Source organism: Fusarium vanettenii (assembly GCF_000151355.1).
Source record: "Fusarium vanettenii 77-13-4 chromosome 1 genomic scaffold NECHAsca_1_chr1_3_0, whole genome shotgun sequence".
Taxonomy (NCBI): domain Eukaryota; kingdom Fungi; phylum Ascomycota; class Sordariomycetes; order Hypocreales; family Nectriaceae; genus Fusarium; species Fusarium vanettenii.
Window position 1 is genome coordinate 2,732,367 of NW_003315881.1, and position 26,140 is coordinate 2,758,506.

The 26,140-nt window shown below is 54.1% G+C and overlaps 5 protein-coding genes across 5 annotated transcripts; 2 read left to right on the forward strand and 3 right to left on the reverse strand.

Annotated features, from left to right (window-relative positions):
* The first annotated feature begins 253 nt into the window (after positions 1 to 253).
* NECHADRAFT_102384 (40S ribosomal protein S6) lies at positions 254 to 1,659 on the forward strand. Its single transcript, XM_003053675.1, has 5 exons — positions 254 to 312; positions 460 to 546; positions 639 to 1,001; positions 1,183 to 1,350; positions 1,404 to 1,659. The coding sequence occupies exons 1-5, from the start codon at positions 307 to 309 to the stop codon at positions 1,497 to 1,499; spliced, it is 720 nt and encodes a 239-aa protein (XP_003053721.1). The 5' UTR covers positions 254 to 306; the 3' UTR covers positions 1,500 to 1,659.
* A 702-nt stretch (positions 1,660 to 2,361) lies between these two features.
* NECHADRAFT_31398 (uncharacterized protein) lies at positions 2,362 to 14,648 on the reverse strand (the record flags this gene model as incomplete). The annotated part of the gene is made up of 5 exons (XM_003054392.1): positions 2,362 to 2,456; positions 2,512 to 2,856; positions 2,908 to 10,632; positions 10,690 to 14,548; positions 14,601 to 14,648. The coding sequence occupies 5 exons, from the start codon at positions 14,646 to 14,648 to the stop codon at positions 2,362 to 2,364; spliced, it is 12,072 nt and encodes a 4,023-aa protein (XP_003054438.1).
* A 3,752-nt stretch (positions 14,649 to 18,400) lies between these two features.
* NECHADRAFT_30754 (uncharacterized protein) lies at positions 18,401 to 21,378 on the forward strand (the record flags this gene model as incomplete). Its single annotated transcript, XM_003053676.1, has 5 exons — positions 18,401 to 18,553; positions 18,647 to 18,986; positions 19,048 to 20,273; positions 20,324 to 21,265; positions 21,316 to 21,378. 5 exons carry the CDS (start codon positions 18,401 to 18,403, stop codon positions 21,376 to 21,378), a joined length of 2,724 nt encoding a protein of 907 aa, XP_003053722.1.
* A 413-nt stretch (positions 21,379 to 21,791) lies between these two features.
* Positions 21,792 to 22,917, reverse strand: NECHADRAFT_102385 (40S ribosomal protein S8). Its single transcript, XM_003054393.1, has 3 exons — positions 22,856 to 22,917; positions 22,611 to 22,685; positions 21,792 to 22,544 (listed from the first exon to the last, which is right to left on the reverse strand). Exons 2-3 carry the CDS (start codon positions 22,672 to 22,674, stop codon positions 21,988 to 21,990), a joined length of 621 nt encoding a protein of 206 aa, XP_003054439.1. The 5' UTR covers positions 22,675 to 22,685; positions 22,856 to 22,917; the 3' UTR covers positions 21,792 to 21,987.
* Positions 22,918 to 23,475: 558 nt separating this feature from the next.
* NECHADRAFT_75155 (uncharacterized protein) lies at positions 23,476 to 25,815 on the reverse strand (the record flags this gene model as incomplete). The annotated part of the gene is made up of 1 exon (XM_003054394.1): positions 23,476 to 25,815. One exon carries the CDS (start codon positions 25,813 to 25,815, stop codon positions 23,476 to 23,478), a length of 2,340 nt encoding a protein of 779 aa, XP_003054440.1.
* Between the last annotated feature and the right edge of the window lie 325 nt (positions 25,816 to 26,140).

The window sequence follows — 26,140 nt, forward strand, 5'->3', positions numbered from 1 at the left end:
AAAGGTGGAGCATCCGGTGTCGAGCAAAATGTGGAGCTCCCCGTCGCGTTTTCAAGGTGGGGCACACCTTCTTTTTTTTTTCACGCACAAAAAAGAGAGGCGGGCGGAACTTCATTTCCCCGAGACCCTTAACGAGAAGGGGAAAAGCCCTCTGCGCTTATTGGTCAGGAAATTTCACCTGCGTGGGGAGCCCTAGCGACACACACTTTCTCGATTTCGCCTGCAATTTTGCAAACCTCCAACCATCCTCATACTAACTTCAAGCAGCGCCAGGTCAAGTAAACTTGCACCACCACAACTGGCAAGATGAAGGTACGAGGACACCGTCAATCGATCCTTCCGGATGCGTCACCCCTGCTGAGAAGCTGAATGCTGCTGCTCGACGACGTCTGCATCTGAAAAGATCGATTCCCGCCGCGTCTCGAGATAAATAATTTGCTGACTTTGGCTCTTCAACAGTTGAACATCAGCTACCCTGCCAATGGCAGCCAGAAGCTCATCGATATTGAGGATGAGCGCAAGCTCCGTGTCTTCATGGAGAAGCGCGTACGTCGAACCCCTCCCGATCATGCACACACCGCCGCCCTTCGAAGCGACGAAACAAACAACGAACGATATGCTAACATGTTCAACTACAGATGGGCGCTGAGGTCCCCGGTGACTCCATCGGCGACGAGTTCAAGGGCTACATCTTCCGCATCACCGGCGGCAACGACAAGCAGGGTTTCCCCATGAAGCAGGGTGTCATGCACCCTACCCGTGTCCGCCTCCTCCTCTCCGACGGCCACTCCTGCTACCGCCCCCGACGCACCGGCGAGCGCAAGCGCAAGTCTGTCCGTGGCTGCATCGTCGGCATGGACCTGTCCGTCCTCGCCCTCAGCGTCGTCAAGCAGGGTGATGCCGACATCCCCGGCCTGACCGACGTCGTCCACCCCAAGCGCCTCGGCCCCAAGCGCGCCACCAAGATCCGCAAGTTCTTCGGCCTCACCAAGGATGACGATGTATGTCTCTCCCTACGCCCATACTCGATCATCGCCTGCCCGGAGCTGCAGTGGAGGAGCTGGCAGTCCGGGTAGAGTGTGAGAGGACCACTGTCCTGCCCTCTAAAGGGGCTAGGACAGCGGTGCGAGTTGTATACAATATTCCAAAGATGAAAGACACTAATGTGGCTGGGGAACCTAGGTCCGCAAGTACGTTATCCGACGAGAGGTCCAGCCCAAGGGTGAGGGCAAGGCTGCCTACACCAAGGCTCCCCGCATCCAGAGGCTGGTCACCCCCCAGCGTCTCCAGCACAAGCGCCACCGTGCCGCCCTCAAGCGGCGCCAGGCCGAGAAGGTCAAGGACGAGGCCGTAAGTTGGACCGCTTCACAGTACACAGAGAACCCTGACTGACAATCCTCCAGAACGAGTACGCCCAGGTCCTGGCCAAGCGTGTGGCCGAGGCCAAGGCTCACAAGGCCGATGCCCGCAAGCGACGAGCAAGCTCTATGCGCAAGTAAGGGATTCTGGCGTTTGATTGAAAAAAAGGGGAATCATACCTTGGTCTTGTGGTTTGCATGCATTGGGAGTGAGGATTCTCTAGGGCTTGAGATTTTGAGCCAAACAACAACTTCGGCAATGACCGCCGTCGAACGAATGTATTAGACGCATCTCGGGAAATGAAGATGCATTGATGCGCTCGTGTTTACACGCCGGTCCCGGTCCGCCTGCGCAGGCCCTGCATCCCGTCCCAGTGATGTGTGAAGACTTGAATACAAACAACCACGTCGATAGTATCAACATTCTCCCTCACTCATTGCTGCTGTGAGAGGGCTTGTGATATCATCTATGGCTAAACACAGAGACATATCTAATGTCTAATTTCCTTGAGTAGATAAAATAAATACATATTTAAATAGCAGATGAGGCGTAAGCACTTGGGCATTCCAACAACGTTGCCCATGGCCATACACACATGTACACACACGTACACAGAAAGGAGCCTTTGCCACATTAGCCTTGCTTGTATCACACTCTCAGACAGGCATAAATGATACCACTTTCTTAACTTTTCTAAGCGCGGTAAAACCAGAATGAATATACATGCATGCAGTGCCCTTCATCCTCAATTTCCTACAAACCATCCATCTCCCGGCCCAATAGCAACAAGAGACCTGCACTTCTCCAGAGCGTAGCCTGACGGCATAGACAGGATGAGGACGAGTCCAAAGAGTACAGCCCCTGTTAGGTTTGCCATATCATCCTTGCCAATAAGAAAACTCTCCCCAGAACCAGGGGGCAAAAAAAGAGCAATTCGCCGTCCCTCCACTCCCATCTATCATCCATCCACGTGACGGTCATGTCATGCAAAGCTGAACGGTATTACGCGAAGCCAAAGTATTCGCTTCCTGCTGTGATGGCCTTGATGATCTGAGAACGCAGCTGATCGTAGCTCTCATACTCGGGAAGGTCCAGTTCTGATCCAAGTTAGCTTGACATTCCCTCGAGTTCAAACAATGGGTGTCAACTTACGGTTGAAGCAGGTATGCGAAGAAGGTAGGCGGTCCTTGTTACCATAGTCGCGGTGAATGTTGAATCGGTTAACACCGTTCATGCCCTCAAGCTCCTTGAAACCGTTGAGAGGGACCTTGCTGGTTCCAGTGACAAACTGCAGCAGCTTGGCTCGCTCTTCCTTGTCAAAGGAGCGAAGAGCTCTCCAGAACCACTGGATCTGTTGCGATGACGGGTTGTAGTTGTGATACTCGGTGTTGCTCTTCCAATCATCGATGTCGATATCTGGCAGGCCAGAGATCAGAAGCTCCAGCTCTTGCTCGTTGAAGATGGAGATCAACTCGGCGGGAATGATGTCGTGGAATCCTGATGATTCGGTTAGTATATTCTCTTGATACCTGTAGCTTGATATCTTACCTTGGAGGAAGTGAGCCATCTGCTCCTTGACTGAAGAGAGCAGCTTGTGCTCGACCACAAGACGAACATAGTCGTGCTTGTTCTCCTCAGTGACAGCAATCTCTCGGCCGTTGGGGATGAGGTCCACAACGTTGGTGACACCAAACTCGTCGTCCTCGACAGAGAAAGTCTCGGTAATAATATCGGTGATGTCGTTGTCCAGCATCCAGCACAGGGACTTGTAGTAGTCTGGGTCGAACGACTCCATGTCCTTGACCGAAACCGACTTGCCAAGGATGCGCTTGTAGACGGCGCGGCTGAAGTAGCAGTCAAGCACGCGGCCCTCGTACAACGCCTTGCCAATGATGCGACCGATGAACTTGAAGAACATCAGATGCTCGTCGTTGATACCGCTGAGCTTGTTCGGATGGAAAGTAGTACGGTCTGAGGAAACGGGGATGAAGAGGACGTAGTTGGGGTCAAACATCTGTCGAGAAAGGACCTGGAACCACTCTCGAGTCACGCCGCCAGCATCGACACCTTCCTCGCCGTGGAATCGGATGTTGAGCTTTCCAAACTTCATCTCATCGCCCGACTTGAAATAGAGAGACTTGAATGAATCGTGAAAGACCTGCTCACGGCGGACTGAAAGCTGCAGAGGAGGATACGATGGTCGGCTCTGGTTACCGGATCGCGAATGAACGCTGCGGTTGAAGTAGTTGCGCTTGTTGTCAAATTCCAACACCTTGGGGTTCTTGACGAGGAGGGCGAATGTGCCCGACATCAGCTTGGGGTTGTTTCGAACAAGCTCGTTGAGGATCCGTCGATGATCTTCAGTGAAGCTAAAGAAGAGGCTTGCCGTCCGAGATTCGGGGGCCGGGCTGGACAGAACCATCTCCTTATTCTGAGAGGGGTCGTCGTTTGTTGTTGTGTTCTTGCACACAACCATCAGAGACTCGATCAAGGGCAAAAGGATCGTTGCAACGTTGAGCATGTTCTCTCGCTGGCGGATGGCACTCAAGCAAGCACTCAGCTTCTCCCACATAGCCGAGAAGGTTGAGTTGTGGTACAGAGAGGTGACCAGTCCGTGCCTCTCGTCTTGGCTCTTGTCGGACTCCTCATCACCCTTCTTCTTGCTATCGAACAGATGATCCAGTGCCGTCAGGACTCGGAGAAGCTTGTTCTGTTCCGATGCTCCTGGTGAGAACTTCGCAAGGGCAACGCCCTGGATCTCTGTGCCTGAAGACGCCTTTTCAATGTAGGGGAGGAGATCATCCAGATCCGCCACAATGTTTTCACTCAGAAGCCGGGCCTGGTTAACGAGCTCATGACCAAATGTCGCCTTGGCACCAGGGATAGCAGACAGGTTCTTGATGCTCGAAATTGTGTTCTGGAACGTCTTGGAACTGCATTCCCGAGCCACAAAGATCCTTACAGCCAGGGTCAAGTTCTGGGCTGGGATGACCGGCGGCTGAAGTTGTCGAAGCTTCTTCTGTGCAGCTTCCTTCCTCTCTTGCATCTTGGCAGCTTCTTCGGCGGCAGTGGTTTCCGCTGTGCCCGCCTGGGCAGTGCTTGATTCATTGGCATTGCTTGATGGTGCTTGGTTGCCACTTGTGCCTTGGTCCGTTGTTGTTTCGGCTGTAGCAGACTCTTCTGTTGGCTTGGCCGAAGCCGCCTTCAGCTCATCCTCAGCTTCCTTGCGACGCCGTTCGAGGTTCTGGAGTGGCATCGTCACCCGGTTCAGCAAGTCCGCCAAGTGAGTCATAACTACTGAACTTTCCATGACCAAATCGCGGTCGAGAAGAGAAAGCAGCGAATTGATAGCGTACTTGTGGGACTTGGTGTCCTTGACCTTTCCTTTGCGGCTAAGAGAACGCTTAAGGGTCGAGCCAACAGTCTCATGCTCCGTCAAGAAGAGCCAGGGGATGTGAGGGTTCTTAGTAGACAACTCCACCAGAAGATCAAGACACTGCTGTACGATCAGAAGAGGTGAGGTTTCCGAGTTTGTCTGTGTGGTTGCCGAAGCAGCCAGGCCAGTCAGGCTCCTCTTGAGAGTCTGGGGAGTTCTCTGCTCTGACTCTTTGTCCTTTGGTCGTCGAGCCTTCAACGAAAGTTGACCAAAGCTGCGCTCTACAGCCCCCATATCTGTGCTACCATCTTGCAGAATCTGGAGGAGCGTACTAATCACCTCGAGACGGGTCTGCTTGTTCTCGCAAACATCAGCAAAGACGCTGAACAGATAGTTTCGAATAGATCCCTGCTGGGCAATGAACATGAGGCGCAGCAACGTGGCGACGCCCGCCTTGTCGAGCATCTGAACAACCGTTCGGCGCTGAGCCTTGTTTCCAGTCTGGGGTCTTGGTGGTCCAGGTTGGCGGGCTGCATTGACGCCTGGGGGACTTCGACCGGTGATGACAGAGTGGGAATTGTTGAGCTGGCTCAGTGCCCGCGCCTGGGCTGCCATCTCTGGGGTTAGGTGAGCCATCAGCTCCTCGCCTTGGTCGATGAGGACCTGTTCTCGCAGTTCAGGGGGGAATGTGAGAAGAATGCTAGCCGTGTCCATTTCGGGCACAGTAGTCTGCCCGCCAGTCGTGGTGGTTTGGCGGCTTTGGTCTTCACGAGCCCGGCGGCGCTGCTCCTGAAGCTCCTGGTGTGCGATTTCCCGGCGCAGCTCATCTGGAAGGGCATCGAGAAACTCTTGGAAGACTTCTGTGGATTCGCCAGTGGTTGCCTCCTCTCTTGCTTGCGACCTTCTCGTGGTGAGAGTCTGAGCGATGACCTCCTCCCGGAACTCTTCGGGCAAAGCTGCAAGGTACTCAGGGTCAATGCCAAGTTCAGTGACATCGAACTCTTCGCCCCTGATTGTTGTCACGACGCGAGGCTCGTTGCTGGTGCTTTGGGCTGGGGCATTCGAACGCTCCGCGCGGGTCTGTTCGGTTGATTCAACACCCTCCATGGCGCCGCTTTCACCTTGTCCCTCAACAGAGGCACCTTGGCTTGCGGCAGCGGCTTCTGAAGCGGCTCTCTCCGCGGCTTCCCGAGCTTCGGCCTCTCGCTTTTCCTTTTCGGCCTTTTCTTCCGCCTCCTTGGCCTCACGAGCAAGGCGCTGCTCTTCTTCACGCTTCTTTCGTTCTTCCTCCTCACGTTTCTGGGTTTCAGCTTCCTCGGCCTTGAGCTTCCGTTCCAACTCCATGGCAGCCGGTGTAAGCTTGGCTGCGATTATGTTGTAGAGTTTGGCGGATTCTGTCGCATGGCTCAGCCCAAATATCATCCTGGCTTCTTCCTGGTAACGGTCCATGGTGGATTCGATGATGAATGACACCGCTTGTGAGGGTTCTTGAGCCACACCATCGCGTCTCTGCTCGCTCCGTGATCCCCGAACCTGTAGCTCTCTGGCCTCTCGAGGAATGCCAGGGCCACTGAACTGCAAGTGGAAAGCGTGCGATCCACTACGGTTCATAATTGGAAGAAACTCCATCAGCTCTCCGAGGAAACCCATGGGGCCATCGATGCCGTGTCGTCCGCCTGGACCAAAGATACCTTCGGGGAGTCTCAGTCCGAGGGTGTGGGGGTTGGTAGGACGCTGGGGTCCGTCACGGCCCTGATCACTGCGACGGAGCAGTGGATTGGCACCGTCATCAGAGTTAGACTGGCCTCCACCAGTCCGGTGAGTTCTAGAAAAGTAACTGCGGAAATCACCAACGGCATCCCGGTTGGACCCAACCATGAATCCAGGGGGGAAGGGGCTTCGGTTGTCAACTCGGGCAAGGAAGCGCCGTCGGCTCTGGTTGTCCATCATGAACATGTGACGGTGGCGGTCTTCTTCCTCGGGGGAGATACCGTCCCAACCCAGCGCTGGAAGCGGTTGGGCTTGGTCGTCTAGGGGATAATCGTCATCATAGAGGTACTCGTCTTCCTCCATTTCATCCTCGTCGTCTTCATCTTCATCCTCGTCATGGCCGTCGTCAAGATAGTGGTCGTCCAGGCTGTCCATAAGGTCTGGTCCGTAAGCGTCATCATCTCCCATAATAGCTCGTGCCATGCCATCCAGAAGTTGTCCTGGTCCGAGCTGGATGTGTTCCTCGTGAACATCTGCATCATATTCAAGATCGTCGTCATCGTGATCCTCGTCATCCTCATCATGACTCGCGCTCTCCCATCCTGAGTTACCGTCATCGTCGATGGGATTGCCATCCTCATCAACAATCTCAACGTGGTCCTCCACGTCTTCCATGTCGGCTGACTCGACATCGTCTTCTTCATCGTCTTCCTCGCTGTCATCGTCTTCCTCGCTGTCATCGTCATCGTCATCTTCGTCCATGATGACCTCGACGACACCAGGTTCGCCGTGGAGACCCTCGATATGTCCCATTTCACTCAATTCTTCCTCTTCATCGCTGATGTTATCCTCCTCATCTGAGATGTCGTCCTCTCCATAATCCATCTCGTCGTCGTCATACTCATCGCCGTACATGTCCTCATCGTCATCTTCTTCATCCTCATCTGAATCGTCGTCCTCGCCTCGAGGCTCGAGCATGCCGAGGGCTGAGTTTCGATACAGATCAGGTGTTTCCTCACGGTCATCATCCATATCCGAGAGGGACGAGGTTGAGGCAATGTCATCATCCCCATTGTCTGAAAGGGAGTCAGAGGGCAGGATGTTCGAGTGACTCAGCTCCTTGGCTGTCTCAGTCAGGACCCGGAGAACACGCAGGATGTACTTGATGGCACGTTTCACTCCCGGATAGTTCAGGTTGATCTCGGCGATGGAGGAAGTCAACTTGTCAAGGTAACCCTTCTCATACATCAGTCTCCGCAACTGTGCATGTGATCGGGCCTGAGCGCTATCAGAACCCCGTGCGCCAGTGCCCTGATCCTTGTCCCTCTCGCCGACCATATAGTTCATGAGTTCGGCGAGACATTGCATCCGAGAGTATCGGGTCTCGAGAGGCTCATCCGAGAGCGGTGCCCGTTCATAAGCCTTCAGCATCGTGTCGAGGACGAACTTGCGTGCGAACAAGAGGTCCGGCTCATCGTCGTATGCAAACTTGTCCTTTCCACGGTCGATGGCCTTCTCACTGGTCTTCGACACCAAAGCAACCAGGACCTTTTGCGTCTGCGCGCTTGTTGCGGCCTTCTTCTTGGAGGCGATACTATCCACTGTTCCACTCAGGTTGCCTTGGCAAAGCAGGTCATAGATCAAGTAGTTGAGAACAGTTGACCGGGGCTTAATCGGTGTGCTCGTCGTCAGAGGAGCGCTCCGCTTGAAGTTAATGAATTCCATCTTCGTTCGGTTGTAACTCTGGAGAAGTTCCGCCAAGCAGTTCAGCAGGAAGCATCGGTAGACGAAAATAGGATGCTCTTCAGCCTTGAAGACGGGCTTTGGTGGCTTCTTGTCCTTTCCGTCGGGAGCAGGAGTCTCTTTTGAAGAGGAAGCCTTTTCTTCAGGCACTGGCCCTGAAGCAGCCTCAGACTTCTGGTCTTTGTCCACGACGGGCACTTCCTTGTCATCAACTTCTCGATAATTGAGCAGCTCGCAGAGAAGGAAATGGATGACACCGTCAGGATTCTCAACCACAGGGCGTTTACTTTCGTGGTGAGCCTTGGGTGCATCTGTCATCTCCTTATCCACTGGTTCCGTAGATTGCTTGATGTCCTGTGTTGTCGCGTCCTCGGTGGGGTGGCTTCGTTCATCAGGGGTATCAGTGTTCTGTTCGCTGCCATTCTCCTTCAAGACGAGAGCCTGAGATCGAGCACTCTCGCCCGAAGATGATGCCCACCGAGCGAACCTCAACATCTCGTTCGTAACATCAACGAACAGATCTGGGGCTCGGAGAGCGATGGGTGCCATCGCTCGGAGATAGTTAGAAACGTCGGAGTGACCACGCTGAGTTCGCTGCAGGGTTGGGAAGCTGGCCTTGATCTCAGCACGCATGATTTGCTTGATAGTCTCCTCATCTTCCACAATGTGGCGGAGGATAGTCATGATGTGGGCCGTCAGCTTTGTTTGCTTGAATCGCTCAGAACCAGACCCCGACAGCTGTTTTGCCATAAGAAACAGCCGTTGCAAGTTCTTCTTGTCCCCAACCAATTTGGCTAGACGTCGATTCCGTGTCAAAATGACCAAGACCCGGAGGGCAGCGACAGCAAGGGTCTCCTCTTTTCCTACGCGAGGAAGCATCTCGAGAAGGGATTCCAGTATATGGGCGCGCTGCTCATCATCAATGAGTGGCGTTCGCATCTGGATGATGGGCTCTGCAACCGCCTCGTCTAAAGACTTGGGTGCCTTCCACTGAGCAGCCACGGGACGTTCATCATGGCAAAGCAGGATCTCAATGACCAACAAAATGTAAGGGATCCACTGTGGCATCTCCTCACCAGATGTAGAGGGGGGCAACTTGAGGAAGCCGACGTACTCATCAATACCCTCTCTCAGACTTTCAACGTTGCTCTCAAAGAAGCGCTCATCTTGGAGCAAGAGCGCAAGGAGATGAGCATACGCAGCGATACATTTCCCATTGCGCTTCTTCTCCTCCTCCTCATCTAGAGCGAGAGAGGACAGCGCGGAGGTCAGAGTAGGGCCAACATCATCTTGGGTATCGCTGGGCTGTTGCCGCAAAGCCATTGTCCGGATGAGGTCTGATACCTCGATGGCTGTTTCGGGGTGTGCCCGGATGACATCCAGGCACCTGTCGATCATGCTTCCTCGTAGCTTCGCGCGACACTTGTCAATATCTTCCTTTGTGGCCACCGGGTGGCTTTCAGTCCCATGGTCTCCAGCCGCTGCTGCTGGAACGGTCGCTGGAGATCCAGATTGCTGCAAAGGAGTCTCGGCCGCTGCCGTCGGAGCTTCACGTACATCCTCCGTCGTTTGGGGCCGATCGATAATTTCGCCAAGAGAGTCTCCCAGCAATCTACCACTGAGATCTGGGGGCTCCAGCTCCGGGGGCTCATCCAAGGACATGCGGTCCGGCTCAGGCGCGCCCGCCGCGTTTGATGGTTCCCCATCACCGGTGCTCGGGGGCTCCTTAGGAGTCTCTTGCAAGACAGAGGTATCGGAATCCTTGGACGGGATAGGGTTGCGAGGACCAGCAAGGCCGTTTGTATGTGCTGTGCAATACTCCCGCGCGGTGCCAGGGTTTCCGAGTGATCTGTACACGGCTTCGTGCACCAACTCGCGGCTGTGGCCCTTGCTCACGAGGTCATCGATAGTGGCGCGGCGCCCAGGCCAGTCGAAGCGGACATCGGTGTACTTGAAGAGCTGGAAGGGTGGCTTGTCCCTTGCAGTTGACTGGGCCTCGTTTTCAGCTGCGGAGATTATCTTGAGAATATCAAGCAGCCGTGACACAGTTTGGTGAGGGACCTTTTCTGCGAAATTAGAATCCCACAGATCCGTGATCTCGGGAAGAATAGCTGCCCGGAACTCCACCACGAGCTGCTGGTCCAAGTGAGGTGTGTTCTGCGATCTATCCCCGGTGCGCGGCTGAAGAGAAAAGTGGGTGCTGCTCTCAGATAGGTACTTGTCATCAACCAGGGTCAAATACAAGTCTAAGATCTTCTTCAACCCAAAGGCAGCGACCTTGGCCTTGGAAGATTCATCGGGAGGTGTCTCTGTACGCTGGCGAATAGCTTCGGCAAACACCTTCAACATCGAGTTCAAGACGTCCATGCCGCCCTCCTCTTTGAAGGCAAGGAGGACAGGCATGATAATTTGGGCGCCTGACCGATCGTGTGGGCGATTAGAAGCTGCATCATGTCAGTGAAAGTACGTATATCGGGAGGCAATATCATCTTGCAACTTACAATGGTCGATCAACATCTCAGTAATCGTGTGCAGCATGATGATCCAGAAATGGAAATCCTTCGATGTAGGTTGAGGAGTTGCGACAGATGATCGAAGTTGACCCAAAACAGTATCCGCAAGGGCGCGGGCGATCTCCAGATGGCGAGGTCTCAGGTACGGATCACGAGGCTCTCTCTCACGTCTAGGAATCAAGGCCTTTCCGAGCGTCTGGAAGAGGGGAAACGTTGTTGGGATCATGGGATGCAGCAGAAGCCGGAGTGTCTCGTAGTTCTGGAAACGGGGGCTGGATTGCTCTTCTTCCGTTGGGCGCCCCAGGCTCACGTCACCCGGCCCCTTCTTCGACTGGAACTGGCGTGTCGTGCTCAGCATGTCGGGCAATGATGTGTTGTCATCGGCCTCCGGCTCAGGGTTGTTTCCACCAGATGATCCGTCAGAACCTGATGCGTGTCGCCTAAACGACCAGTTCTGGGGCACAACGTTGAGCTCGCCGGCCTCTTCTGCCAGTACACCACGCAGGAGAGGGCCAATCGACTGGACTAGATTGAGATAGTAGTCGTAGACGTTGACCGGATAGAACTGCAGGGCATTGGATCTGGTTGTTTGAAAAGACTCCGAGATGATCTTGATGTACGTCTGCGCATTTAGGAGTGCCTTGATCATCTTGGTGCCATTCTTGATCACCTCTGAAGCTCCTTCATCGTCGGGCGTGGCCTTCAAATCAGGCGTGAGGAAGGGCGCAAAGTAGGGAGGCAGTGCATCCGTCTTTGCTGAAAGAGGCTGGAGAGTGTTGATGGTCGATTGCGCGCGTTGCAAAAGTGAGGGAAGCCCTCGAATCGCGGAGAATTCCACCATCTGTGAGACCACCTGGCTGAATATCCTACAAGCAAGGGAGTCACCGAAGCTGGTGGGAAGACTAGGGGATTCGCAGATGTCAAGCAGCAACTCCAAGCCTCCATCTTCAACAAAGTGTGACTTCAGGACCGAGTTAGACATGTACGAGCTCAAGAAGGAACCGAGGGCGAAGATGTAGGGTGTGATCGAATGCGAAGGCGAATCTGGTCCGCTGCCCACGCGACTCTCGGAAGCTGAGTCACTTGAAGGCACGCCGTCAGCCATGTCAACATCCGCGTCTCCAGAGGTGCCATGTCCTGTGCTCTTATCTGTAGATGTACCCGAGGGCATGAGGTTGGCTTCCTCATCGACAGAAACCGTCTTGCCGTCAGAATCAACCAGCAACATCCGTGCTCCCCAGCCAGCAGTTCTCGCTTTTTCGATTCCAAGGAAGCGTACTCGTGCAACCATGTCAATGGCAGCATTGGAAATGGCCCTTCGCAAAGGCGGGTGATGGCGGGCAAGCTCATCGAAGCTGGCACCAACGCTGTTGGCGAGGTCTGCGTCAACCTCCATGCATCTGACATGGGCAGGACTCTCAAATATCTCCAGGAAGCTGTCAAAGGCTCGCGACGCCACGACCATCTTCATGCCGGCATTGTTCAGAGAAATGGAGTTCAAGACTTGGGGTACAACAGTGATGGCATCAGTCGACGGAAGGATGCCAGAAGCCAACAATTCGCGAGATAGCTGTCGAATCGATTCCTCGGTGGGGGGGTGCTTTCTCGAGTCCCGTTCGACAATCAAGGAGACGGTGCTATCAGGAGAATCGGGGCCATCATCTTCTTTGTCGCCTGGCTTCTGCTCTTCCAAAGCATCACTAGGAAGTGGCCGGCCGGTGATGGCCTCCAGGTAGGTCTTGATCATGCCAGACTCGGAGATGGCTGCGAAGCTTGTAGGGTCGTTGTTGATGAAGTCGCTAAGAATAGTAACGGAATTCGTCCAAACAATGGAACCAAAGCTCTTCTTGTCCTCCATGACGTCTCGCAAGCTCCTCAAAAGGTCAGACTTGTCGGCAAGATTACGGAGAAGGCGGTCCGTGTTCCCGCTGTAGCTGTACGAGTTGGACATGATGTGGTGGACAAACTTGAGCAGCCATTTGAGGGTCTGCTGCTGGTAGTAGGGAATTTCATAGTCGACAGCGCCAGACTGTTGACCTTTCGTAATCCCTTTGCCCGACTTGTGTAGGGTCTGGGCCTCCCTGACGGTATCCACAACCAGCTGAGCAACGGCGTCCAGGCCTTTGGCGTTGAAGAAGGCTGTAAAGGCATTCTGGTAGGTCCAAATCAGACCATCTAAAAACGCAAGAACCATGGAGTGGTTTCTTTGGGCAACGCCTGACCGGATATCCAGGATCTCGACTAGGATCTCCATCAGACCAGCAGAAACCATTTCACTACCAACGCGGGTAGCCATGCAAAGATGAAGGGTAAGAGAGAACAAGTTGTTCCTCCACTCGTCCATCTCGGTGACTTGGTTGCCCTTGTCGCTGTCATCCTCATCCTTCATTCCAGCAACGGCCTTTCGTATGACATAGAGCAGAATTCCATGGTTCACATTGGCGTTGAGGGCGGATAGAACATCTTGACATCTGGCGTGGAAGTTAGAGACAGCCTCGAGAAGAGCAAGGGCCACGGCCTGGAGCCACAGGGGGACATCAATGTTGCCATGTGCTGTCGGGTGGATAAGCTCAGCAAGTTGGTAGACAAGTTGAAACCTGCGAGTCTCGTCGACATCCTGGCGGAGGACCTTTTCAATGAAGTTCGACTCGGTATGGATGTAGGCAAGGTTGGTAATTGCGAGGAGACGCACGGCGAGTAACTGCTGTCTTGACTCGCGTGATCCCAGGAGGGCTTTGGATGCCCTAACTCTGTGGAAAGCCTCATACTTCGAGGCAGGTGGGAGGTCGTCAGGACATCGCGATGCCAGTTCGTACACCGAAGTCGAGGCAACGACAGACTGAGGCAACTCAAAAGTCTTGGGTCCGGAGGCAGTGGGCTCGTCTGCTATGCCAGGTGTACGGGGTCCAAGAGGAGACGAATCTTCCCCAGGGTGGTTTCGGCTCCTAGGAGTCTGATGCTGGGACGTCATGGTAGAGCTGCGTCGAAGCGGCGTAGGGGTGGACGGCATCGATGCGCGACCAGTGTCGCCAACACCGGATACCTCCTGGTGAGGATTTTGAGGGTAATAGGACACCTTGACATCACCCCAGCCGGTCCAACGCTTATCGTCCGACGAAGCAAGCGCAACCAGATCGTTAGCATGCATCGAGGTCACTGCCTTGGAGGTGCTTCCTTGCTGGCGTTCTTTTCCCTTGGCAGATCCAGGTGTGTGGGTGGGGACCGGATCCGAGAGGCTGATGATCGGTGTCTTGACAAAAGGCTGAGCAAGCTGCTGAACACGCTCAAGGTCGATGTTGTAGTGATTTGCAAGCAATGCGGTGCTGATCTGTCTGGAAGCATTCCCTATACGCTTGACAGAAGCTTGGTACCGCTGGGCAAGCTCTGAACCAACCTCGAGTGTTGCGATGAGGACCGTGAGAGATGTGCTGTTGAGAAGTTCATTCAGATGAGCACTGCTGGCATAGATGCTCCGGTTGCCACAGTGTTCCAACAGCATACGAGTGAATCTGAGAATCACTTCCATAAGCTGTCGGTCTCCATCAGCAGGGAAACCCAGATCTGTCAACTCCTTCATCGACCATTGCCTCTCGTTGCTGAAGGCCGATTCCTTGTCCTCGTTAAGAAGCACATCGCATCCAAACTCGCGAGGTTGAGGGCCTTCGTTCAGCTTGTACGTTGCGCAGAAGTACTCGAGGAAGCTATCGAAGCGGTTCAGAAGGGGTATCCAGTGGTATAGGTCGCCTCGTCCGAAAGGCCATCGGGATGGGAAGCTGGCGAGCTGTTGTGGTAAGAGGGGTAGAGGGGTCGTCGAGGCGGTCTCGACATAACTCTTTAGCCAAGGGGACTAGAACAGGCTGTTAGCAGTATGATCTCGGGGCTCGAGGGGCATGTCCTACCAAGGTATCCTTGTGCTTTGGTTGCATGGGCTTGGTGATCTTCCCCATGTTGAAGGTTGAGGCGGCTGAGCCGCAGGAAACGATGGAATCTCCCCCTCCACTACTGCCGGGTTACCGAACCCGCCACAGCGACGAATTTTCTCTCAAATCCGGAGTGTCTTTCTTCTGAACAGCTCCGAATATCCAGAGAAATCTGCACACGGTGGGGCGATGATATGCCTAGAGTTGGAGGTTTCTGGAACTTTGTCAGGCTCTGCGGGGGTGGATGATGATGGTGAAAGCCTTGCAGGGCCGACTTTTTTTTACCTCGACAGAATGTTTTCTGGGTGCGATAGTCGGTGGGGAGAAAGGATTCGGTGTGATATTTTAATGGTGGGCAAGGGCGCGATCGCCGGGTCAGTTTCGCGAGTGGCCGATGAAGCTTGGACAGCAGTTCAAGGTCGAGTGCAGGTCGTCCTCGAGCAGCTTTGCGCGCGGCTAAATCGGTGCTTGTCGGTTACGAGATGATGCCAGATTCTTTCTCTCACCGGGTACAGCGGGGATGAGAAATATCTCGGTGTTCGGGGTGTAAAGTGTTTGGTGAGGATGCGGAGAGAAGGTGTAGGATGGGGAAAACGACGTCCTGCAAATCGTCAGGTTGAGAGATGCAGGTGGGCCTTTGCGTAATAGGTGTGCCAGCTGGTGGGCGGAAGCTACAGGGAGCGGAGGTACCTCCAGTGCCAGCCTTGCAGTGCAAGGTACCTACCTCCAAACATCTGGGGTCAAACAGGAAGGATCGGATTATCTATTCGGCAGGTCGACGGCACTTCACTTCTCGTCCCCTCCCCTCCATTCTACGCGCAGTTGATAACGGAAAGATCATGATTCGAGGCTGCCTGGTGGTACAAGAATCCATTCATAGGTCTGTGTGCATTGCTACCCCGCCTCAGCTTTGTTCGAGCCGGACCGGCTCGTGTTGTCCTTTTGTCACTTGCTTGCTCTTGAATCATGGCCAGCTGGCGAATTTCTTTAAACTTTCCATGACAGCTTGAGCTCCAGCTCCCAGGTTCTTAGTTTATTCCCGTCGTGGTTGGCTGCCCGGGGTGAGGGGCCGTGCTGCCCACTCAGAGCATGTGAAACAGCCCTGGAAACTTGAAGACTCTGTTTGATGCTTTGTGATGTGCCTTGTAACGGCAACGCATTCAAAAGGGACTCGAGGAATAAGTTGCCCGCCTTGTTACTTGACACCTTGCACCAGCTTTGTGTCAGCTCCGCAGGTGCGTGGCGTTTTTTTCCCGATATCGCCTCGTCAGTGTGCAGCAAAGGCCAACTTGACATTCATGTCGTGGTCGGTGCTTGCAAAATCATTGGCAGTCATTGTTTGTTTCTGGCAGCCTGCATGTGTTTGGTTCACTATTGGGTGTGACCTTTGTTTTGATTCACGTCGGTTCTAGGTTCGGCCGCCGATGCTGTGGTTCGTGCTGATGGATGCAGTATGTGCAGTTACAAGCTGTAGAAGATATGAGTGCCTCGCGTGAAAGAATAACGTTCCCATAGATAGGTACGCAGGTTGATGGACACCCGTGAGCAACGTTAGAGGCTCGTTTCTAGATATCGGAGCCGAAGACGATTGCCTCTAGCGCCGAGCCAGCTCCAGCCCAAGTCAATCAGTGTAAAAATAGCAACTCTCCCCGGAGACTCGCTTTGTTTGCCCTGCAAAAATTCCACTAAATTCTAGAACCTCCAGATGAGGGACTTTGGCAGATAGAGTTGCATTAACGCATAATCGGACTGTTCTCAATGGACAGGGAGTTGGGAGATTGAAGCCAAACTCCGTCAATGCCATAGGGTAGGTAACCAGTAACGTACCTCCTAGGAAGGCAAGTTGTTGAAGCGCACCACTCTCCCTCTTTGTTGAGCAATTTGCATGTCAGTCCCATAAGTAGCATTGGACTACAATCAAGTGTCATTCCACCTAGTTACGTTTCCTAGGAAATACTAGCCGATGTTAGTGTAAACGTGCGGGCTCTGATGTTCTCTTCGCAAGGTAGAAGAATGCGCTTTGTATGGCTGAACCACATCCACAAAACCCACGAAGTACTTAGGTAGGTAGACGATGCATAGCTAACCAAGACTCGAATCGTATTAACACCAAAGAGATAACCGGAAGTTTGCTAACGTCTACACATGGCATCGTGAATAAGTCTTTCTGCCCCCGCTAGTTTTGAACCCCCCATTTCAACGGCACGGGTGTTGTCTGCCAAGCTTCATTCACTATGAGCTCGCCGGCATTTGAGCGGGACACCGCCAAACCCGCTGCCCCTGCGTTAGTGCACACGGATACCCGGACCTTGAGAAATACCGAGTCTTTGGAGAAGGGCTACCTAGATCTGGTCCATGTTGATACCCTGGAGAGAAATAAACATGGCCAAAAGACACGGAAACAACCTTCTATAGTAGGTATCACTATGCCGCGTTAATACCTGTCTCACAACAATCCGCGGGCATCCTTGCCATGGCCGTACGAGATGCGATCAGTGTCAGCTGGGAACAAGCTGGCAAAACGGGCATTCGAAACTTGCTATTGGCCAAAGACCCACGTCATCCCATGCCTGTGCAGGACTCGGGTGGCTCTGAAACAGTCGTGCTGGGGAAGTGCCTGGGTCCCTGGCGTCCTTTATACTGCGTACGTGCATAAGCGCAAGCCGTGATTGAAGGGGAAATCGAAGTTGGCGTCAGGCTGGCTGGTGATGATATGGACGCATTTGCCCTAGCCAGGGCTGGAGGCGGAAGACGGCTCCAAACTCTGGACTGGAACGTGCCTGGAGACTCTGACGCCGGGAAGAGCTCTTCTGTGGGCTGCTTGGTGCTCTAGGGTGATGGAGAGAGAGGGGTAGCCGATGGGCAGGTATTTGGACAATGGTCCGTCAAAGGTTAGATCTGCTGCATCATGACCTTGGCTCGAGCATGATGGCGGCTGATATGACGGTGGCGATCGTGGTGTTGGTGAGATCTTCAGACCGTAGGCATGGACCTCGATTCAAAGCACTGAGTGAGTGATGCCTGCCTATCTATCCATCCATGGGGGCTTGCAAGCTCTTCCGTTTCGGTAAGAAGCAAGGGGCAAACAGTTGGGTACTGTAAATTGCGCGCCGAGACTGGCAAGCCCCCATTCAGAATCAATGACTTGAATTTAAATTCACAGCATTCCCATTGTCAGCCATTGCGTGGCGAGCGAGGAACCAGCACTCAACACAACGGCGGCCATCACCAGTCTGCCACAAGGTGGAGGGAGAGATCTCCATTCCAGGGCACGCCGCCTGACGTTTTCCAGCACCGCCTTGGGGAATCAGGGCGTCCCCTAAATCCACAGCTACAGCGCGTCAGACCAGCCAGCCGCTGCCACCGACAAAGACAGCCCGCCGAGCTACGCTCGCTAGAGAGGCGTACCCAGTTTATTTCTGGCGGGTCAGCGCCTCACTGCCAAAACCCCGAGCTTCCAGTCCACTTGGTCAACCTTGGACTACTCTCTCCGTTCTAAGGGGCAGCAGCATCAACGCCACAACCCCCCTTGGATTTCTGCCAACAGCTGGCTTCTGGCATTCTTCCGTTCGCTTCCTCTCGCAGCGCTCAGTCTCTCGTTCAAGTCCTCGTTATCCCTCACCGTACCGCATAGCATCTCGCCGCATTGACCGCCCTCTGTATTACACCTCCGTACATGGACGGCAATTGAGGGGCCACATATTCGTTCCCTCTCGGCGCTTGATAGATACTCGACGACCGACCACATCGCAGCTCAGCATCCGGCCGCCTTCGGAGCCATGTCACAGACAGAAGCCGTCACCACGCCGGTGACCCAGGCCCACGCCGAGCCCGAGCAGGAGAAGCCCGAGAAGCAGGAGGAGAAGCCGCAGCAGAAGGAGACCGAGAACAAGAGACTCTCGTCTGGCACGGAGTCTGACGACGACGACCCTGTAGGTCGATCCCGCTTTTTACCCTCTCCCACCGCAACTGTCACACGACAGACTGCATCCCTTCGCTGGAGAACCCCTATGCTAATCAAGCAGGCAACCGATCCTGATGACAACTTCGAAGACGCCGTAGCGCATTCTCCCGCGCGATCTCTCACAAAGCGAACCGTATCATATCACAAATCCCAGACCCCAGCACAAGATGCTGCTGCCGAGGTGCCATCCGACCGGAAGTCTGTAGAGACACATCGCTCAGAGGACAAACGGGCGTCCAAGACAGGGGATGCTGCTGCAGAATCCGACGACGAGGTAGAAAGCCTCCATGAGAAACCTCTCCCTCGACGGAAATCGTCATCTGTCTCGAAACGCATCTCCAGTACCTCCAATTTAGATAACGTTAGCCTTGACGACGACGACGCTCCGCCTCCACCTCCTGGTAAGAGGCATCTCCCACACTCTTGCCCGATGTTCGGCTTGTACTGACACTAGCAATGCAGTTCCCAAGAGTCCCCCCAAGGATAAGGAGCCGCACAATAAATCGATATCTTTGAACAACATCTCCCTACCCTCGATGCCATGGTCGCCCCCAGCCGAGGCGGCCTCAAGGGGATCCCTTCCACCAGCCCCGGTCGTCGCACCTCTTCCGCCTCCGCCTCAACCTCAGCCTCCAGCCCCGGCTCCAAGCCGAAAGCTCACCAGCCCTTTCTCTTGGCTGTCCCGGAGCTCTAGCAAAGAGAAGGAGACCCCTCCACCGCCACCACCACACAGTACGGGACGAAGGGGTACTGCTAGCTCTATCGCAACCCTTACAAGCAATCCGGAGATGATGCTCAGTCGACTTGAGGAAGAGAAGGATGGGGATTCGCTCCATAGCGAACCTGCACAGCGGATTAGCCTCAAAGACAGATTTAAGCAATTGAGACTACAAGAGGAGGCCACCCGTACACCCGAAGGCGAGGGTGAGAATGTGAATGGAACTACTGGTCTGACTGTGCAAGTGGAGGAAACTCATCCTCATGAGAAGCCCCTCCCTTCCCCGGTTCCACAGCCGATTCCTGGTCTCGCCCCCGGAACTGTGTCCGGAGTTAACGCAGGGCCTTCGGCTATGGCAGAGGAGAACGTTGACTGGGACCTATGGCAGTCTGTCGTCTACGAAGGGCCAGCTGCTGTCGCCCGGACCAGCGCTGAGGAGCTGAACAAGGCCATCGCCACTGGAATTCCTAGCGCCATCCGTGGAGTCATCTGGCAAGTCTTGGCCAACAGCAAGAATGAGGATCTAGAGCTTGTTTACAAGGACCTGGTCACCCGTGGTACCGACAGGAGCAAGGACCGTCACAGCAACAGCACGACTACCAGCTCGCTGAGCAACGGAAACCTTAGCGTTCATAGTGGTGACGCTGTTACGTCCTCAGCTTCCTCTGTGAACTCGGACCATTCAGGTGCGCCGTCACCCAACGAGAAGAATACCGAAGCTATTTTGAAAGCACAAGCAGCCGCCGCAGCTGAGCGAAAGCGAAAGGAGAAAGAGGATGCGGCTATGCTGCAGAAGCTTGAAAAGACGATTCGTCGTGACCTGGGTGCCCGCACTAGCTATTCCAAGTATGCGGCTGCCGCTGGGCTTCAAGAGGGTCTGTTTGGTGTCTGCAAGGCATATGCTCTCTTTGACGAGGGTGTTGGATATGCTCAAGGCATGAATTTCCTTATCATGCCCTTGCTTTTCAACGTAAGTTTAAAACCAACACATTCGTTTCCAGTGCTAATTATTTTACATAGATGCCCGAACAAGAAGCCTTTTGTCTCCTTGTCCGATTGATGAACCACTACAAGTTGCGAGACTTGTTTATCCAGGACATGCCTGGACTGCACATGCACCTTTATCAGTTTGAACGTCTGCTTGAAGACTTTGAGCCTGCCTTGTACTGTCACCTTCACCGCAAGGGCATCTCTCCCCACCTCTACGCAACCCAGTGGTTCTTGACTCTCTTTGCCTACCGTTTCCCCCTTCAACTAGTGTTACGCATTTATGACCTTATCCTTTCGGAGGGTCTCTCAGCAATTCTCCGATTTGGTATTGTCCTTATGCAGAAGAACGCTACCACACTTCTCGGGCTGTCTGACATGCAGCAGCTCACAACTTATCTGAAGGACAAGGTCTTTGACGTCTACATTGACAAGGACCCCAGTCATGGAAGCCTTTTGGAGAACGGTTTCTTCGGAAGCTCAAGTTCCAGCATGGATAAGGAGGTGTACCGGGCTGATCAACTTGTCAGAGATGCCTGCGAGGTCAAGATCACACCCGAGATGCTCAAGGCGTACAGCACCGAGTGGGAAGAAAAGACCAAGGCTGAGAAGGAACGTGAGAATGAACTTTACGAGCTTCGGACGGCAAACCACAACTTTGCCATCAGAGTCCGAAGACTCGAGGAGAGGGTTGAGGTCTGTGATCGAGAGCAGGCTGACCTCGCAACTGAGCTCGTCCACACCAAAGTCGAGAACGAGGAGCTCAAAGATGAGAACGAAAGTATGAGAGGCCAAGTCCGAGAGCTGAAGATCGTTATCGAGAAGCAGCCATCGGAGTTTGAGGAAAAATGGAAGTTGGAGCGTGATGACTTGATGAAGCGCAACCTCCACGTGCACGAGGAGAACCAGAGGCTCGAGAATGAGCTGAGTGAGCTCGAAGAGGAGTTGGTTCAGACAAAGATGCGTTATGCAGAGGTGAGTTACCCATGTATCACATTCCAAGACAGATTGTTAACATCTCTTAGATCAACTCCCAGCACGAGACTCTGAACCGCAAGTGGACCGACTTGAAACGTCAGTTTGCATAAACCAAATCCACTCGCAACCCAATTTTGGTTATCTGGTTCCGAACCAACGCTTCATGTATAAAGTATTCTTGTTCTACTGATCCCGCCATGGCCCTTTTCCAGTCAGGGTTGTTTTTGCTTGCTTGCTTCCTTGATTGGGGCGCGGCAGCTCGCTGGACAGAGCGGATCGCGCATGTTTTGTAATGATGGGAAAAGACTACGGCGGCATTGTTTTTGGCATTTTACAAAGAAACACTCATGAAAACCCCATCTTGTACGGCATGGAGTAACGATGCCACGTGTGTAGGCGTTAAAAGGATGTCTTGTATGCTTCTATAGTCTGTTGGCGGTTGATTCACCGAGACCTATCCCGTCAATGAATGACAAGGAGAGCTTTACTAGATGCACACGACACGACGTCACCATTGGGTTCACAAGTAGCAAGAGAAAAGACCTTGATCATGAAATTGCATTCGTCGCAAGAAAAATTTTTATTCCCTAAGGACCCATTCCGATGCGTTATGTGAAGCTCATCATGCCTTGAAAATGCCAAGACAGCGAGAAATCCTTGAACACCATACCAGGGGCCAACAGTCCTTTCTTCTTCACCAGATTTCAACAGCCGCCAGTTTACTTGTGGAGCTTGCGCTGGTAGAAAGCGAGCTCCTCACCCTCCAGGATGTAACCGTCGCAGCGACCGGACTGGCCAGGTCGGCTGGAGATAACGGCGAACAATCGACCGGCCTCGAACTGCTTCTCGACGGCGCTCTCGACCTTGCCGCGGGCGGCGTGACGGGCAGCCTGCTTCTTCTCGACGGCGTTGGACTTCTTGACCTCCTCCTCAGTCTTGCCCTCCTTGGCGGCCTGGGCCTTCTGGCGTCTTCGGCCGATGGGCTGGCCGTAGTGGGCCTCGTACCACTGTCGGAAGGGGGCGGCGTCGATCTGGACGACGGCGCTCTTGGTCAGGGTGTTGGTTCGGACCAGCTCGTTGTTGGAGGGGTGGTAGGCGACACCGATGACACGGGTCTTGCGGGTGCAGCCCTCGGAGCCCCAGGCGAAGTTGCCCGAGTCGAGACGGAGGGCACGGTACTTGTGGTTACCACCACGAGTGCGGACGGTGTGGACGCGCTTGGGGCCAATACGGGTGTTGGCACCCTGGCGACCAGCCTCGAAAGCGCGCTTCTTCCCTGTTGCCAAAGGTCAGAACGTATGTCCAAAAACGGAGCATACGGGCTTTCGGAATTATTACGCACGGTAGTAGGCGCGCTTGGCACCGGAGGCGGAGCGCTTGTGTCGAGAGTCACGCGAGATACCCATGATTGCGGTTTCTGTGAGGGGAGAGATTCCCAAGTGGTTAGCTGGATGATTTTCAACGAGAGGGGTGAGAGACGGAGGGGGGAAGAGAAACTCAATCAGCTGGATATTCGAGATCGGCAGGAGTCGATATCGTCGAAGCAGTGTATTGAGTCGTTCTTCCTTCTCGTCGTCTGGTACTAACCCGATGATGTTGGCGCTCACCAGGCAATCGAATTGGCGGATGTGGGAGGAGTGAACTTTTTGGCGGGAACGAGGGTCAAAGTCTGGAAAAGCGAACGAAAATTGTGGTTGTGGGTGCGGGTTTCGCTAGCGGGAGGTACGTACTCCGGAGGCACGGGCGTGCGTTGTTCCGCAAAGCCCTCCTTCGCACGTGATGATCTACCAAGATGAGGTGTGGGCTTGGATGGGGTGGATGGGGCAGTTAAGCAGCCAATAGACTAACACGTTTGCACAACTCAATTACAACAACAACAATATGGATGCCAACGATCAGAGACCAACGCTTGGTTTTCGATTTGTTTGACTTTCTAAAAATCCCATATCAGGCAAAGCTCACCATTCTAAATCTCTCGATGTGATGGGATCATTTGCCTCGTTCTTCTAAACCTTCATATTCCTTTCCCTCCTCACCTTTGTTAGCCCCGGCGGTGATAGCAAGATGAATCTTCTTCTAGAAGTGCTGCGTAAGTTCGCGCTCGAAATCTCGAAATCTTGTCAAGGAACTCTCTGGTGCGTATCCGAGGTGAGTAGGCCTAAGCCCTTTCTTTGTTCCAAAAATCTCATCATGTCATGGTTCAGGCTTCACGACTCTTCCTCTTTGCGGTTGTCCTGTTCGGCGGAGACTTCCTTCTTCTCCTCCTTCACCTCCTTCTTGTCCGCCTTGGGTTCAACTCCATCGATCTCTCCAAGAATTGCTCGAAGCAAGAAATGAAGGGCATCGATTTTGAGCTCAACAGGAGGCGTGATGGAGGGGTCTGGCTGTGTAACTGCACAGATGAAATGCGAACCAACCTGGACTACCTTCTTGTCCCAGCGGATTGTTCCATCAGGGTTGCACGCCTCCCAGGGTCTGTGGATGTACCTTGGAGCGACCAAGTTGAGACGAGGTAGGGGCAAGCAACGACCCGGTCGACCAGCACGCTTGTCACCCTCTTCCTTGAACTCTGAAAGAGGCGGCCACTCAGCTTGCAGCACTAGGTTGCTGGGCAATCTTTTGTTGAAGCAGTTGTTCATGGCGAACACAGGGGACAGATGATCCGAGAATATCTTACCGCCCATCAGCTTCTCGAGGAGCTGCTTTGTCTCACCCCCTTCGTTTTTGGCATTCGACCGAGCAACTCGTCGGCTAACCTCTTCAGCTAGCTTGAGCTTTTCAGTCTCGGCGATGGCTGCTTTGAAAGCCGTGAGCTCTGCAGGAGTCTGAGGCACAAAAGGCGACTGGTCAGCACCCATGTATCGCAAGTTAGCTATCATCTTCTGGAAGGACTGGCGCTCTTTGGTTGCCGTGCTTGTCCATCTCTTGGACTGCGACCATGTACCTGCCTCAGGTCCGGTAAGAGCAGAAGACGATTGCGTGTTAGAGCTGACGGGTTTCACAGTGCGACGTTGAGACGATGGTCCTGCAATAGATGAATCGGTCTGCTGAGGAAGCTGTACCCGAGGCACCTTATGGCTGCGAAGCAGACTGTCGTTGAGGCTGCTGGCACTTGGAACGTTCATCAGGCGAGGCGATCCCAACGAGGTCTGGACCTGTCGAGTCGGAATGAAACCGGTACACTTACGGGGATCCGTGACCTCTCGGAGGTGCTTGTCGAACGTCTTGGCAGCGGTTGTCATGGGTACCTCCTTGTCGTCGGGAGCAACGGCAATTGCGCAAGTCTTACCAAGAGGGGACGCCTTCATCCAGGCAGCTTTGCCTCTGGGACCAAATCTGGGGCCTCTGGGGCTAGAGGACTTGGCTCTCTCCTGGTTCTTGAACATCTCGACCTGGGTTCTGGGGACGATGTTTGTGCCGGGCCCCGGGACTGCACCGAGGGAGTTGCTTGCCTGATGACCACGGACGGCTGTGGTTCGGGGTGTGCTTAGCGAATCACTGTTCTTGGAGGACTCACAAGACCCAGGTCTGGGCGGCCCTTGCAGCTGAGGAGCTTGCGCAGCGACCGGAAGAGGCTGAGGCCAGAATTGCCCGTCATATCCTTCCACAGTGAATGGCATCTGAGGTTGGTATGGGTGCCAGGGCACGGGCATCATGTTCCAAGGCACGAGCGGAAAGGGCATGGGAGATGGGCCACACATAGGCGGGAAGGGCATCCCCTGTGGATCGAAAGGCCCGATCATGGGGGCCATCATGGGACCGAGAGGCGCGTTTGGATCAAGGGGTGCGAGAGCATGAACGGCGGCTGGAGTACCAACTATGGTGACGGGAGGACCTGCTACAGGTTGCCTTCGGCCTCGGCTCCTTGGATCATGACGAGGGGTTGGCGGCACGTCGGGGCGCTGGCGGGGTCTTGACGATCTGCCAATGGGCTTGTTGACACGAGCTCTTGGGCTTTGCAAGTTATCAGCTTGTTGGTCTCTACGGCGGGCGTGAGAGGAAGTTGGTGGAGTGTAAACGGTAGGTTTGAGGAGCTCCAACTTCGGCTTCGCGGGGGTATAGACGGTGGGTTGTAGAAGCTCGGGTTTGGGCTCGGGATCAGGCTCAGGCTTCTCAAAGACCTCTTGGACGGCTTCCTCTTCGACAACCTTCTCTTCGGTGGTCTCCTCTTGGATGGTTTGCTCTGGGGCAGCCTGACCCTCGGCAGTGGCTCCGGATGACTTGGAAGGATCACCGTTTTCTGGACTGTGGACACTAACTTTCTTAGCCCTCTTCTTCTTCTTCTTGGACGTCTTCGCTTTTTGGACCGGCTGCTCCTTGGGCGGGCTGGCTTTCGGGAGGGAGGGAAACATTGTATCGTACTTCTTGGGATCAAGTGCCACACTGACGCTGGACTTGTTACGCTTATGCTTAGGCTTCGGCTTCAAGGGGGCATCTCGAGGCGGACGAGGCTTCTTCGCTGGCGAACGCGTGGGCTTCTTGGCAGAATCAGGGTCCGACTCGGACGACTGAGAGCTTGGGACGAAGGCGGGCGCACAAGGATTCATGGTGACGACCGATGGCTTGTCAAGCCATGAGCTTCAGGGGAAAAGAGGTTGCAGAATGGTTCTCGAGATGGTCGGACACAAGGGGGAATGCAGCAAGCGGGATGCAGCCGGGCTTGACGGGACGAGGTAGGTAGAGGAGGTGATTGTTGATATGATGGCTGACCGTGAACATGAGGCCGATGATAGGAGAGGCACTCAGACTGGATATTGTCTTTCTCTTTCTCTTTCGGGATGTTGCCTTTGTCGAGGAACACCGATAGCTGATCTCTAAGACATCATCAATTAGCTACTCGTTCATGGACGGCGCAGGCTTGCAAAGAGACTC

Coding starts and splice junctions, on each gene's coding strand:
- NECHADRAFT_102384 (XM_003053675.1), top strand. Junction 547..638: donor GTGTCTTCATGGAGAAGCGC/GTACGTCGAACC, acceptor GTTCAACTACAG/ATGGGCGCTGAGGTCCCCGG. Junction 1,002..1,182: donor GCCTCACCAAGGATGACGAT/GTATGTCTCTCC, acceptor TGGGGAACCTAG/GTCCGCAAGTACGTTATCCG.
- NECHADRAFT_102385 (XM_003054393.1), bottom strand. CDS start 22,674: ATGGGTATCTCGCGTGACTCTCGACACAAGCGCTCCGCCTCCGGTGCC. Junction 22,545..22,610: donor TGCCAAGCGCGCCTACTACC/GTGCGTAATAAT, acceptor CTTTGGCAACAG/GGAAGAAGCGCGCTTTCGAG.